This window comes from Pelecanus crispus, chromosome 2 (assembly GCF_030463565.1).
Source record: "Pelecanus crispus isolate bPelCri1 chromosome 2, bPelCri1.pri, whole genome shotgun sequence".
Lineage (NCBI taxonomy): Eukaryota > Metazoa > Chordata > Aves > Pelecaniformes > Pelecanidae > Pelecanus > Pelecanus crispus.
In genome coordinates this window covers 51,981,542-51,993,791 of record NC_134644.1, presented here as the reverse complement: position 1 = coordinate 51,993,791, position 12,250 = coordinate 51,981,542, and the positions used below count along the sequence as shown (strand labels likewise).

The window sequence follows — 12,250 nt, the reverse complement described above, 5'->3', positions numbered from 1 at the left end:
GATGGCGGCGTGCAGGCACGCTACCCTTACGGTGCCCGACCTTGGAAGCGAAGCAGCGGCGGGTCCCGGTAGTAACCCCACGATGGGAGACCCCCCGGGGACACTCTTTTGCCTCTGCCCCTTTCCGTTCTGGGGTTTTCCCCTGCCTTCTCTTGCCCTGGACTTCGTCGTCCTCCTTCTAAAGCCTCCTCGCACACGACGTGGAAATTGGCCGCGGGGGTGGAAATGGGCGTAGGGCCATCTCCCACCTCCTTTTTGTCCCGTCGGGGTCGCGGCCTGCAGCGTCAGCGCCCCCGGTGCTGGCCTGTAGACCGGGAGACGCATCTTCCACCGCCGTGGGGTAGGGTGGGGCGGGTGGAGGCGTGCGGGGCACTTCTGCCCGGCCCAGGCGGCGGGGGTGGGGGTGGGGGGGAGCTTCCTTCGTTCCCCGCAAGGAGCGGGGGCAAGCCCCCGGGCCTGGGCCGGAGGGAGCGTGTGGTGCGGCGGGAGGCGCAGGCAGGAAAGGCGCTGAGGGCCGAGCGCCAGCGCTGCGGGTGCGGGCGGGAAGGAGAGAGGCGGGCCGCTCCCCGGGCCCCTCCCCGGGCAGGCGGCGGGGCGGGCCCGTCCCGGCGGGACAGTCAGCTGACGCCGCCGTGTGAGGGGACGGCGGGCTGAGGAGCGTCCGCTCCGCCGCTGTTTCCTGCCCGCTCGCCATGCTGCGGCTCCTGCTGCCGCTGGCCGGCTTGGCGGGGCTCCTCCGGGCGGCGGTGAGTCCTCCCCCGCCTCCCCTTCCCTCCCCTCAGGGCGCCCGGGCCGGGCGGCCGCTTGGCTGTTGGGGGCGGCCCCCAGCTCTGAGGGGCGCGGGGGCCCGCCGGGCCGGCACGGCTCCCGGCTGGTAGGGGGCCTCCTCCCGCCCCCGGGGGAGGACGATGACTGCGGTCCCTGTGTGCTGCCTCGGCGATTCGTGGTGGTGCGGGCGCAGGTGCTGGGCCTGCGGCCGCGCCGAGGGGGAACTGGCCGGGGCAGGTGCGGCGGCGGCGGGGGGGGGGCGGCTCCTTGTCCTGAGCGGGCTTGCCCGCTCCCGGCCGCCGCCCCGGCCCCTCGCCGTTCCGTATTGAGGAAGGGCTGGCCGGTGCCTGCCCTGCTGTGCCGCCGCCTGAATTCAGGGGCTGGGCGCCGGGGTCGGTGCCTGCTGGGCGTGCGGGCCCGCACGGTGCTGCCAGGCTGTGCCTCTCCCACCGCTCAGACTCGGCTCCGAGTGGGAATGTATTACCAGGCCTCATTAAGCGACGCGGGGGGATGGAGTGGGGGGGGTGTGTGTGTGTGGGGGGGGGGTCAGAAACCGAGCGGCAGCTGCCTGATCCCGAGACTCCATGAGCAGATCCCACGGGAAAACGTGCTCTTCCTGTGGTGTGTGAGAGGAGTTGCTCCCCTTCTGCCCTGGTTTGGCATCGACTCTCTTGTTGCTGCTCGTCCGGTGGCATGCCGTACCGCTGCCTAAGCAGGGGCCTGGGCAAATCCTTAGTCTTTGGAATCGCTGTGGGAGCCGTGCCTTGCCGCTTATGCCTTGAGTTTGAAGCAGAGCGTCAGTTTTACCTTGATAGGTGTTGCAGTTGAGTGATGCACAGGTGGTTAAAGCTGTGTGAAAGGTCTCTCATGGGAGATACTTATCAAGGGGAAGATTGGGTGACAGTAACTGTGGTCTCTGAGGTGTGGGATTATGGCTGAGACTTAGAAAATTCTGAAGGTGGTGGGTAAGAGGAACAGAGAACCAATACTCACCAAATTTGGTAGTATTAGAAGAGTGGCACTTGGTGGATTTAGTAGATTAGTTTAAAAGAGAAAATACTTTAAAAGTATATAGTGAATTTCAGGAATCTGCTGTTACGGGAGGTTGTAGAAGTGGACAGTATTTAGCAGATTCCAAAAAAAAAAGTATTAGCCAAATTGAAGTACATCAGGTTCATAAACAACATCCAAAAATGACTAGGCAAGGGTTTGTCTTCTAACATCCCTAATGTAACAGCTTTGTCTGCTGGAGGAGTATGAAGGAAGCAGACCACAGACAATGGCTAGGGTCATGTCATTTCTTTAAACAGCATTTCTTATTGCTCTTGTCCAGACAGAATATAGCCTGGTGTCTAGAGGAACTATGGACTCAAACCAGTAGGCCATTCTTTATGCTGTTATCTTCCTTATTTTGTTTAGTTTATGTGGAGGCATGTGTGTAAAATAGCACTGTTTTTTAAGAATAGTGTTGTACAGCTGAGAGGGCTTGAGGAACTGAGGCTGGGAGGCACGATTTCTCTATCAACCCACAGGTCCCTGACCAAGCAATGAGAGAAGGGGTCATCTTAAAACTTGGTCTAGTCCTCAAAATATAGTAGGGTCCTATCACCACAGAGGTGCTAATATTCTTCTAAATTAGCTTGGGAAAGTATATGCTGCAGATAAGCAACCTGGCAAACTTGGGTTTGTAGACTTCTGGGTTCAAGCTCACTGCAGAGCCCTACAAGGCTGGTTTTGTGCCCTAGTTCTGAGATATTTTTGGCTCTAATGATTGCTTACTTTTTCTCTATTTAAGTGTGGACTGAGAGACAGGAAGTGTTTTGAAAGCCATGCAGTGACATACTTTAAGTAAGGTACTTTGTTATCTCAAACTTTGTCTCTATTGTATCTTATGAAAGACCATCCAAACTTTTTTCCAACTATGGTAAGAATAAAAGAGTAGGTTTATTTTAAATGGAAATTTGCAAACTAGGCACGAGTAGAAACATTATGAACTCTGAGCAAAATACAGAGCAAAACAGGGAATTCTGGTATGATTGAAGCATAGCTGATGCTTGCTTATTTATTTTCAATCTGGGAGCAGAGATGCATTGGACTTAGTGCTCCCTTTACTTCTAAAGGAGCACAGTGTGTGATGTTTTAATTCCCTTTCAACTTGATTGCATCCTGGTAGACTAGGATATGCTGAAATAGGTGTTGAGTCTTGGGAACTGTACATGTAGTGGAAGTAAGCAGGAAGTGAGTAGCAAAACACAGCGTGGGCTTCACTGGCTCTACCAATTTTGAGGGCTTTGGGGAAGTCTTATTGTCAACTGGAAGCAAGGATATCTGCCAATACTTCATCTGCAGTTTCTAGGACCACAGTTGCGTCTGGTAGCTATTCCGGTGGGGATTTCACTGCTGCTGTAGTACGTGTTAGTAGAACCTCTTGCATTCAGTAACAATGATGTAGGGCGATACCTGCTTTTGAAATGGAGCCCACTGCTTGGGAAGAAGAACAGAAAACACAGCATGTTAAGTTAACAGCAGAAGCAGCTTAGTCACAGAACATGTATGGGATTTACAAATACTATAATGATTGTTTGCAAATACTATAATGATTGTTTCCAGTGCTCATTTTATCACTGTTGTGATCTATTGCCATCTACTATAAGGAAGTTGTAATGAGGAAATGGCACATTAAAAAAAAAAAAAGCAGGGGGGGAGGAATCATTGAGGAAAGCAGGCAGGGAGCTTGGAAGTGGACTGCCAGAATCCAGTGTTTCCAGTTGTCTGATTTATTCCACATCAGGAAATCTCCTCCCTGTCTTTATGATAGTGATTTTGCATGACCCAGTGTCCTGGGTAGTATGTACAGAGCAACAGTCCTTTATTGCAGTCTGGGAAAAAGGGAATGTGTTTAATATTTTAAACCGGCTGATACTGGTTCCTGGTTGCAGGCTTCGTTGACCCAAGGCATCACTTCATAACCACACTATTGCCTACTGGAGACTTCTACAGAACAGAAGGGAACTGTCAGGAAGCAAAGATGATCTCCTTCAAGCAACTGCCTCTTGAAGCAAAGGCTGCAGTGGCTGCAGGAGTGGTTTTCTTCTCCATGATGCTATCACGGAGTTATCTGGCGGAACAACTTGAGCTCAGGACACGGCGTTGGCTTCTAAGGCTGCAGATGGCACTATTTGCTAATGCGCTCATGTTGATAGGATCTCTTCACGTTTGGAGAAGCACAGTCACCACGTTCTCCAGGTCTTCAGCTGCCAGCTCCTTCTGTTTCATGCCGTGGAAAATAGCTGTGTTCATGTTTCTAGCTCTGGCTCATTCAAGCTTCTTTACGTTGCTATTTCTTGTTGCAGAAGAGCCTTATTTCTTCTCTTTAGCTGCCTACACTTGCCTGGGGGCCTATATCATTCTTATCTTCTTCCTCTTCACTCTAGGCTCTGTAGAGCAGGCTTACAAGTTCTTGGCTGGGAGAGGTGCTAAGGCAGTTACTGGCAACAAGAACAGTAGAACAGCGATGAAACCAGTTTTGGCAGTCATGCTGACTGTTGTGCTGACTATTGTCGGGCTGTTAAATGCTTCCCAGCCTCCCACTGTCAATTCAGTGGAGGTTCCAGTTCACAAGCTGCCCTCAACAATGAATAATCTCAAAGTGGTGTTGCTGTCAGATATCCATCTGGGGCCTACGGTTGGGAAGACCAAGCTTGCCATGATTGTGAGAATGGTTAAGGCTTTGAAACCAGATATCACCGTGATTGTTGGGGACCTGACTGACTCTGAGGCAGAGATCATACGACCTGCTGTTGAGCCTCTTGGAGAACTTAACTCCCCTTTGGGGACTTACTTTGTCACAGGAAACCATGAGTACTACACATCAGATGTCAGCAACTGGTTTGAGCTGTTAAAATCATTTAACATTCGTCCACTCCATAATGAGAATGTGAAGATCGTTTCACCGAAGAGCACTGATGACTGGTTCTGCCTGGCTGGCGTTGATGATATTGAAGCAGATGTATTGCGCTACTCAGGGCATGGCATGGATTTAAAGAAAGCTCTCAGAGATTGTAGCAGTGAGCATGCAATAGTGCTGTTAGCTCATCAGCCAGTTGCTGCAAAGTGGGCCCTTCAGGAGAGACCAGACATAAATTTGATTCTCTCTGGCCATACTCACGGAGGGCAGATGTTCCCACTAAATGCTGGGGCTTATTTTCTGAATCCCTTCTTTGTTGGCTTGTACAAAGTTGGGCAGAACACCTTTGTATATGTCAGCCCGGGGACCATGTACTTTGGAATACCCATGAGGCTGGGCAGCAGAGCTGAAATAACGCAGATAATTCTACGTTCTCCTTGAGGAGTTTCCCATTTGACAGACTTCTACCATCCTTTTTGGTCAGTATATTGGCTTTTATGCTCTGAAAGCAAATCCTTTTACAGGGAAGCCAGAGAAGATGAGTTAGGGTGGACTTCAGCAGGTTCTGTTAAGCTTGAACAGAAAATGCTAACTGTGTCTTGGGCCTATGAAACAAATTGGGGGCATGTTAAGATACTGAAGAAATTAATTCTTTGAGTTCATTATTATTGAGGTTCTGCATTTAAAGATAACACTGATGTCATGGAGATAACGTGTGTCCTATGCATGTTTAGTAATATCTGTGTCCTGCGGCTACTTCACGTTCCACTGTTTATTACCCATCAGGCAGCTGCCTTACCGAATCTCAGACAGGTGAAGTTCTGATCTCTTGCAGTGAAATCACATGCATGTTTTGCGGAAGGGACTGCAGAGTGTCCAGTGAGTATGTAAACTCTAGAAGCCTTATGCTAGAATGTTACGTGAGGGGAATAGTTTTGGTTTTTTATTGAGGCTGGATAGCTTTATCCTGCTATCTGTATGCAGCATGCACTAGGGCTTCCAGTCTGAGCTCCTTACCAGTGCAGTAAGGTGCCAGGCATCAGTTCCTGAAATACAATTTTTTCCAGTTAAAAAGCTGGGGAGACTGATATCAAAGGGTAGAAGTAGCTGTGTTTCTGCAGGCGTCCCAGAATAACTGGGCATCTAGTAATTACTTACTGAAAATACTTCTAATAAAAGCAAATGAGAAAGAAAATTCGTAATTAACAGAACTTCTGTTGTTGTCTGAGCATACAGTACCTGCTGATGTAAAGCACAAAATCCAAAGATGAAATACACAGTCTCTCTTCATTCTGTATTTTTTGTTGTTTATGCTTAATTTTTCTTCTGTGATTTTTCCCTTACAAGAGTAAGGAGATGCTATTTGAAAACAATACAGATAGGTTAATGCTTGAATTTTGTTTAAGGTTTTAATATTTCAGGTAAATGGTATCCTTTTTAAGAAGACTAAACTTTGCAGCAGGTGACTTTCCTTAATAGCATTTGCACATCAATGTCCTGGTTGTCTGGTAGGCACATAGCAGAATAACTGCTACAGGATAATGAGGGATGGAGAATTTATGTCTGTCTTTCCTAGAAAGGCTTAACCCAAATTAATATCGTTCTGGGAAATTTGAGAGATTAGAAACTGTTAGTAAAAACGTTCTTGCTTCCATATCTTTGTGTTCGTCTAAGAAGGCCAGGATGTAAGTTAATGTGTGTATATTGTCCAGGCTGATAAAAGAGTTTACTTTTGCACATCTTCCTGTCTCCTCCCCTTCCACCTCAGCGTTGCTGTATGAAACGCCACAAACAATACAAGTCTGGGAATCCTGCCTCTGACTCTGAGGTCTCCAGCTGTAGCCACAGGGTCTCCCTTGCTCTGCCTTTCTGCTCACCAGGTTCCCCTCACGCAGACCTGTGTAGCATTGGGCAAAAGAGATCAGTGCTTACACAGGAGGCTGAGGATGGCAAGACCAGAACTGCAGTGTTGAGTCTTTTCCTGCCTTCCTGTGTGATCCTGAACCAGACACACTTCTTCTGGTTTGTTCTTCAGCTCCTGTTCTCATTTTGCAGGAGGTGTGTGTGGGGGGGTGTATTTGAAGAGTACCACAGGCTTGGAAAAGTTGAGTTTTTCTGTAAGTGAAGTTTCACTTCATCCACTCCTTTCAAGCCCCCTCCCCCCGGCACTTTCTAACTGCTAAGCTGTTTTTGTATCCTGGTCCTCTCTACAAATATCTTGCATTTTTTGTACTCACAGGAATATTGAGAAATACTGTAAATGTGTCTGTGCTCTGGAAGGTTGGTGGAAGAGCTGGAGAAGTCACTGCTCTTTTAGTCTGAAAACACCTGACCAGCCAGGCTCTCTACTTGCTGGACTAGATCATTTCTGTTTCCCAGCACCTATAATTTTGTAAACTTTTTTTATGCTTGGGCAATAATATCTGCTTAAGTATCCTAAAGTTTCCACATATATTTAACACTGCCCACATAGGGTTGTTCTGAGGTTCTTTCCCATCTGTGGTGTAGTGTCAAATGGTCTTGCATAGAGAGAATCTTGATAGCCTTGATAACCCCCTGTTTACTTATCAACATGCCTTCAGTTAAAAGCTGTGTTCTGGGTTTAGTAGCGCAGAGTATTCCCTCTAGGCCAGTGGTCCAGGAGGACAGCTTTCCATTTGTTACGCTGAAGATTAGTACTGTGTTAAGGCTAATTTTTAAGCAAGTTTCCTTATCGGGAGTCTTTTATGGGACTGGTTTTAGATGGTGTTAGTTTCCCAGTGAGTTGCTAGTATTATTTTTTCTTTTTCTTTTTTTCCCGCTGCCCTTTTTATTTCTCTCCTTGTTCTGTCCAAATGTGTGCAAAAACCTAGCTGAAATGGTCCTTCCATCCCAGGGGTGCACAGATGACTTCTTCAATAATTTGTACATGCCCTGCTTTGAGGATCTTTGTGTATCCTTTTAGGAACAGATACTATCCTTTTAGGAGTGGTCATATTATCATTTCAGAAATTTATCGAGTTCTCCAAATGTAATTTAGATCTTGCTGGGTTTTTTTCTTTAACTCCCTCCCTCTGAAAGCTTGTTTGCTTGATGATTAGTTATCACTTAAAATGTTTTCCTTCTGTGCCAAAACACTTCAATGTCTTTTCTTGTTTTGCTTTTTTTTAAGTATGAATGGAAAGTATCCTAGATCAACTTTCTTTTTGATAGTAAGAGGAATTAACCTTTTCTAAAATCTCTCTTAGGACAGCAATCCCTAATTGTCCTTCAAAGCTTTTTCTGCACTTTTTCCAGTTTGACTTGAATGTGCATGATTTAGACCTGTGTTCAGTATTCCAGATGAAAAAAATTGCTGTGCTGCTTATTTTGTAATTTTTTTTATTTTTTTTGTAATTTTTTTTTGTTTGTGTGGAATGTATTTTATCTGCAGAACTTAGCTAAATGAATATATATTTCTTCCTATAAAAGGCCAGTTCACTGTGGGGGGATTTAATGTCAGAATAATACCAGAATAGAATAGTATCATCACTTTGTCAAAGTTATATTTATCATGTTATATAATCAGTACAGAGTGGATTTGAAAATATGTAAATTGTGGTATAACAAATGCTTTAAATGTTGGGATTTAATAAAACTTTATTCGCTTATCAAGAAAGATGCCTCTAATGACCTTTTATTTTGTACCAATATTTATAGTAGCAGTATATGCTGAATAGTTTTAACACACTAATTTCATTTGCCAACAAAAAGCTACTGGCAATAAATCTGACTAGTTTTGGAAAATCTTACACCCACACTGCTAAGTGAGGCATGGTGGAAAGTGGGAAAGGTAAGGCCGCTATTAAATTTGCCTAATGCTTACTAGGGGGAAGAAGTACAGGCTGAAGAGATGAGGATGTGATGCGGAAGGAAGAACCACTGCAAGGGCAGGGAAAGGATACCAAGAGGTTTTTTTGGAAGGAGCAAAAGAAAATGAGTGCTTTGTGGTTCTCATTGTTGATACTTAAAGCTTTGGGGTAGAGAAAGGAATGTTCTGTGTTTGCATGGTCAATGTGAGAGATGCTAGAAATCTTCACAGGTGGAGGGGTTCATTGAGGATTTGTATCCATATTTGTTTGCTTTACAAGTAAGAAAAAAAGCACCTGTTTTTGTAAATTTGGAGAATGAGAGATTCTAGCTATTATTAAATAGGTTTGTATGCTGAAACTATGAATTTTTTTCCTATGTTGAGACACATGGGTGTTATAAAATGTTGAAAGAGCATTAAGGTTGCAAAAATAACTTCTTACTTGATTTAAGAAAGGACAAATTCTTTAGTTCTTCCCTTTTCCCTGTGAGCATGTTCTGAGCATGTAAGATGCGACATTATACCATTGCCTCTAAGGGTCTGACTTTTCAGCTGGGCATTAATATGATGTGGTATGAATGAACTGGTGTCCTAAACAGTGTGCAGTTAGTTTTGTGTCTGTTGAATCTGCTTACCAAACTAGCAGACCCACTACCCCATCTTCTAGGGAGATGCAGGGAATTCATTCCCACTGTATATTCACAACCATGAGTATACATTATTGTCAGAGACAGACAGATTCATGGGGAAAACTGTTTTGTTTTCGTTGCAAGCTCTGGTCTGCAAACAATGGGTAGAGACATGCACTGACAATAAAAGAATGTTGAATAAATGAAGGGAAGTCTGTTTACAATGGGCAATGAATGAGTTAAATCAAAGTACTCCGGAATGTACTTCCCTCTCCTCACCCCCATAATAATACTGTGTCAGGGAGTGTATGTGTAAGGAAGGTGATTTACAGTTACGGTCACAGCTTTAAAAGCATGGCCTTTAAATGGTAACCAGTTCAATGATGATCGCTTTCATAATTAATATCTTCTTTTCATTGTTCTATTGTTTTAAGAAATTCTTGTTTCTCTGCCAGAGGTGTCTTGTCCCCTGAGGGTGGAGTTGATTCAGTGTTTAGCATCTCCCAACAGTTAACTGCCATAAACGGAGCAAGTGTCTTTTCCATAGGCCTCTTGATTTGACATGGTTAGTCTAAGTGAGGGGGTTAAAATCCTCTTTCAGAAGGAAACAACAGCAATTTATTTTGACTCTCCTTCATTTCCAGGGATAATGGTCTTTTAATGTTTTTTTTTCTAATGCTTTTTTTCTTCCCTTTTTTTTTTTTTTTAATATTGCAGAATTGTGTTGCTGCACCTGGGTTCTGAGTTTCATTTAGTCATGCTCGTTTTGAAGCACTCAGTTCTTCATTAATGCTGCAGCTTGTCACAGTGCCCTAGAGTAAAAAACATCCGAAGAATGTGAAACATCTGCTTGGTGTTCATTAGGGTGAATGGTTTCCTTAGGAGATGGATACATACAGTACAATTCCATCCTAGTGCAGCATGTCCAGGAATCAAGGTACAGGTTATAGATTAAGTATCAGCAAAATGTCACTTAGATTTGAACTGAAAGAAAGTAAGCAGATGGTAGATACGTGTGCATCCTCCGCAGCAGTAATTTACTTGAGGTTTAGCAGCCTGGAGTTACTACAGCAACGTAATTTCCCAGGGAGAATCCCAACCTTTGAGTTACTTTTGTTTTGGAGCAGTTGGTTTGTATTTCTCAGCTCTGTAAAGGCCTGATTTTGTGGACAGCTAGCACATCCATACCTTTGTTTAGTCAAAATTTATTTCAACTTTCATGGAACTCTTTGTTATGTTAAGAATGGGTCCGTGTTTGTGGGATCAGGGCTTAAATAGCTTCCCCTATGCAATACTTCGCAGTCCCTTACAGTTCTTGTTTGCCCACCAGCTCAGGGCTATATCTTCTCACATCTGTTGCTACGTGTCCACCACACAGACAATTTTACTTGTTCACTGTTGGCAGAATGTTTTGGATTGCCACAACTTTATTTTAGGCTTTCTGTGAAGAAATGCCTTTATCACAGTTGCAGCGCACTGTAGTGTTCCTCCTCCTTCGAGTTTGCAGTCTTCAGATGTTTGTAGAATGTTATCTCAGTTGCTCCATTTGATGGCAGTCCAGGGGTAGGCATGTTTACTCAGCAATTTCATCCTCCAGTTTTCAGGAGAGTGTGTTTTTCTTTATACTCTTGTTCTTTTGGCCTGTGACACATTGCGCTGGCTCCTTTTTGCTCTCTTGTTGCACTGAGAGTATGGTCTTGGTTGGCAGCTGTGTCCAGTTGTTGGCCAGGAGTCTCAGTACTTGCAGCTGATGGTTATACATGCCTGCTGTATTTCACTTTTTCCATTCCTTTCTCTTTACCTGTAGTTGTACACACTATTGTAACAAAATTGTTCACCAGTTAACAGAAAGAAGTGATTTCATGGGAAGGGTCTTCAAAACTGTGTGGTCTGTTGGTCCCTACTTAACCTTTGGGCAGATTTCCTCAGATGGTGGATGGCTCTTGTGTAGTGGGGGTCACCTGGGGTTGAATGGCAGTCTACATCTCCCTTGCCTTTCTAATTTAATCGCTTTTGTTTCATGTAATCATTTTCTTAATTGCTAAGCCCCATTCTCAATATGGCCAAGGCCCATCTTTTCAAGAACAAGGCTAGTGTCCTTCAACAGCTTTTGATTTATGCTACTGAAAGGTGTATTTCGTTTGGACTAGTATCATGTCCAATGAATCATGCAGTTTGGTTGGTTGACTTCTGACTTATTTTCTGGTAGGTATGGAGAACTAACTGATTACATTTGCTGACTTGTGATTTTACTTCATAAATCCCTACTGATCTTTCATTGAAGGGATTTTTTTTTTTAATGTGCTCAGTAATGAGTCTGATAAAACACAAATGCAAAGTCATAGAACATGAAGACAAACAACAGACTATTCAGTGGTGTGTGGAGGACAAAAGTAGTACTAGTGACAGGGATGCCAAAGATACATGGGAAATGTGAGATGTTAAGGTTTGTTTAAAAAAAAAAACAAACCAAAACTAAAAGTTAAAGGTTCTTAAAGACATAGGGCCAGGCACTTAAAAAAAAGTCTGTTTCTCTTTGTTTTTAGCAAGCAAAAGAAGTAGTGCTGTTGGTCACAGTTTAAATATTACTAAGATCATAGGAGGATTAATCCTATGCTCTTGAAGCTAAGGTATTTTTCTTATGGGTCGGAAGTCCAGATTCTTGTTCTTAATTTACCTGTGTCTTTTTTAAGTTCACTGGTTTGGGTGTGCTTAGCAGGAAAAGTATTGAAAGTAGGACTTTCCCTGAAAATGACTGATTTTTAGTGACTTATATAAATGTATGCAGTTTGCCAGACTGATCTATCAAACAGTTTTATACTTACTAGAAACTAAGCTTCCAGATGTGTATGTATCAGTGCCCTGGAGCATTTAGAATGTGGTATTCGTACCTCAAAAGCTCCCAGCTGGCTTTCGCTTCTAGACTTGAGCGTGACATTAAGTTGGAATTAGGGCTGTATTTTCCAACATTTTAGTCAGTTGAAGCATTGAGTGCAGAAGTGTTGGCACTCACCAAATCTCCCCTAATGAATTCCTCATCATTTGCACTGGTGTAAGCAACTGCAAAATGTGTCACTGTAGAAAGATGGTACTATGTACTCGTTAAAATTGGAGAAT

At 44.4% G+C, this 12,250-nt stretch overlaps 2 protein-coding genes across 2 annotated transcripts in view; both read left to right on the top strand.

Moving 5' to 3' along the window:
- The first annotated feature begins 692 nt into the window (after positions 1-692).
- The window catches only part of GLB1 (galactosidase beta 1), a 46,610-nt gene continuing 35,052 nt past the window's right edge, over positions 693-12,250 (top strand). Inside the window, exon 1 of the mRNA XM_075705010.1 lies at positions 693-746. Coding sequence (XP_075561125.1) covers positions 693-746 — 54 coding nt within the window. The remainder of the gene's footprint in view (positions 747-12,250) is intronic.
- On the top strand, positions 3,716-5,500 carry TMPPE (transmembrane protein with metallophosphoesterase domain). Its single transcript, XM_009478885.2, has one exon. It carries the CDS (start codon positions 3,797-3,799, stop codon positions 5,114-5,116), a length of 1,320 nt encoding a protein of 439 aa, XP_009477160.1. The 5' UTR covers positions 3,716-3,796; the 3' UTR covers positions 5,117-5,500.

Coding starts and splice junctions, on each gene's coding strand:
- TMPPE (XM_009478885.2), top strand. CDS start 3,797: ATGATCTCCTTCAAGCAACTGCCTCTTGAAGCAAAGGCTGCAGTGGCT.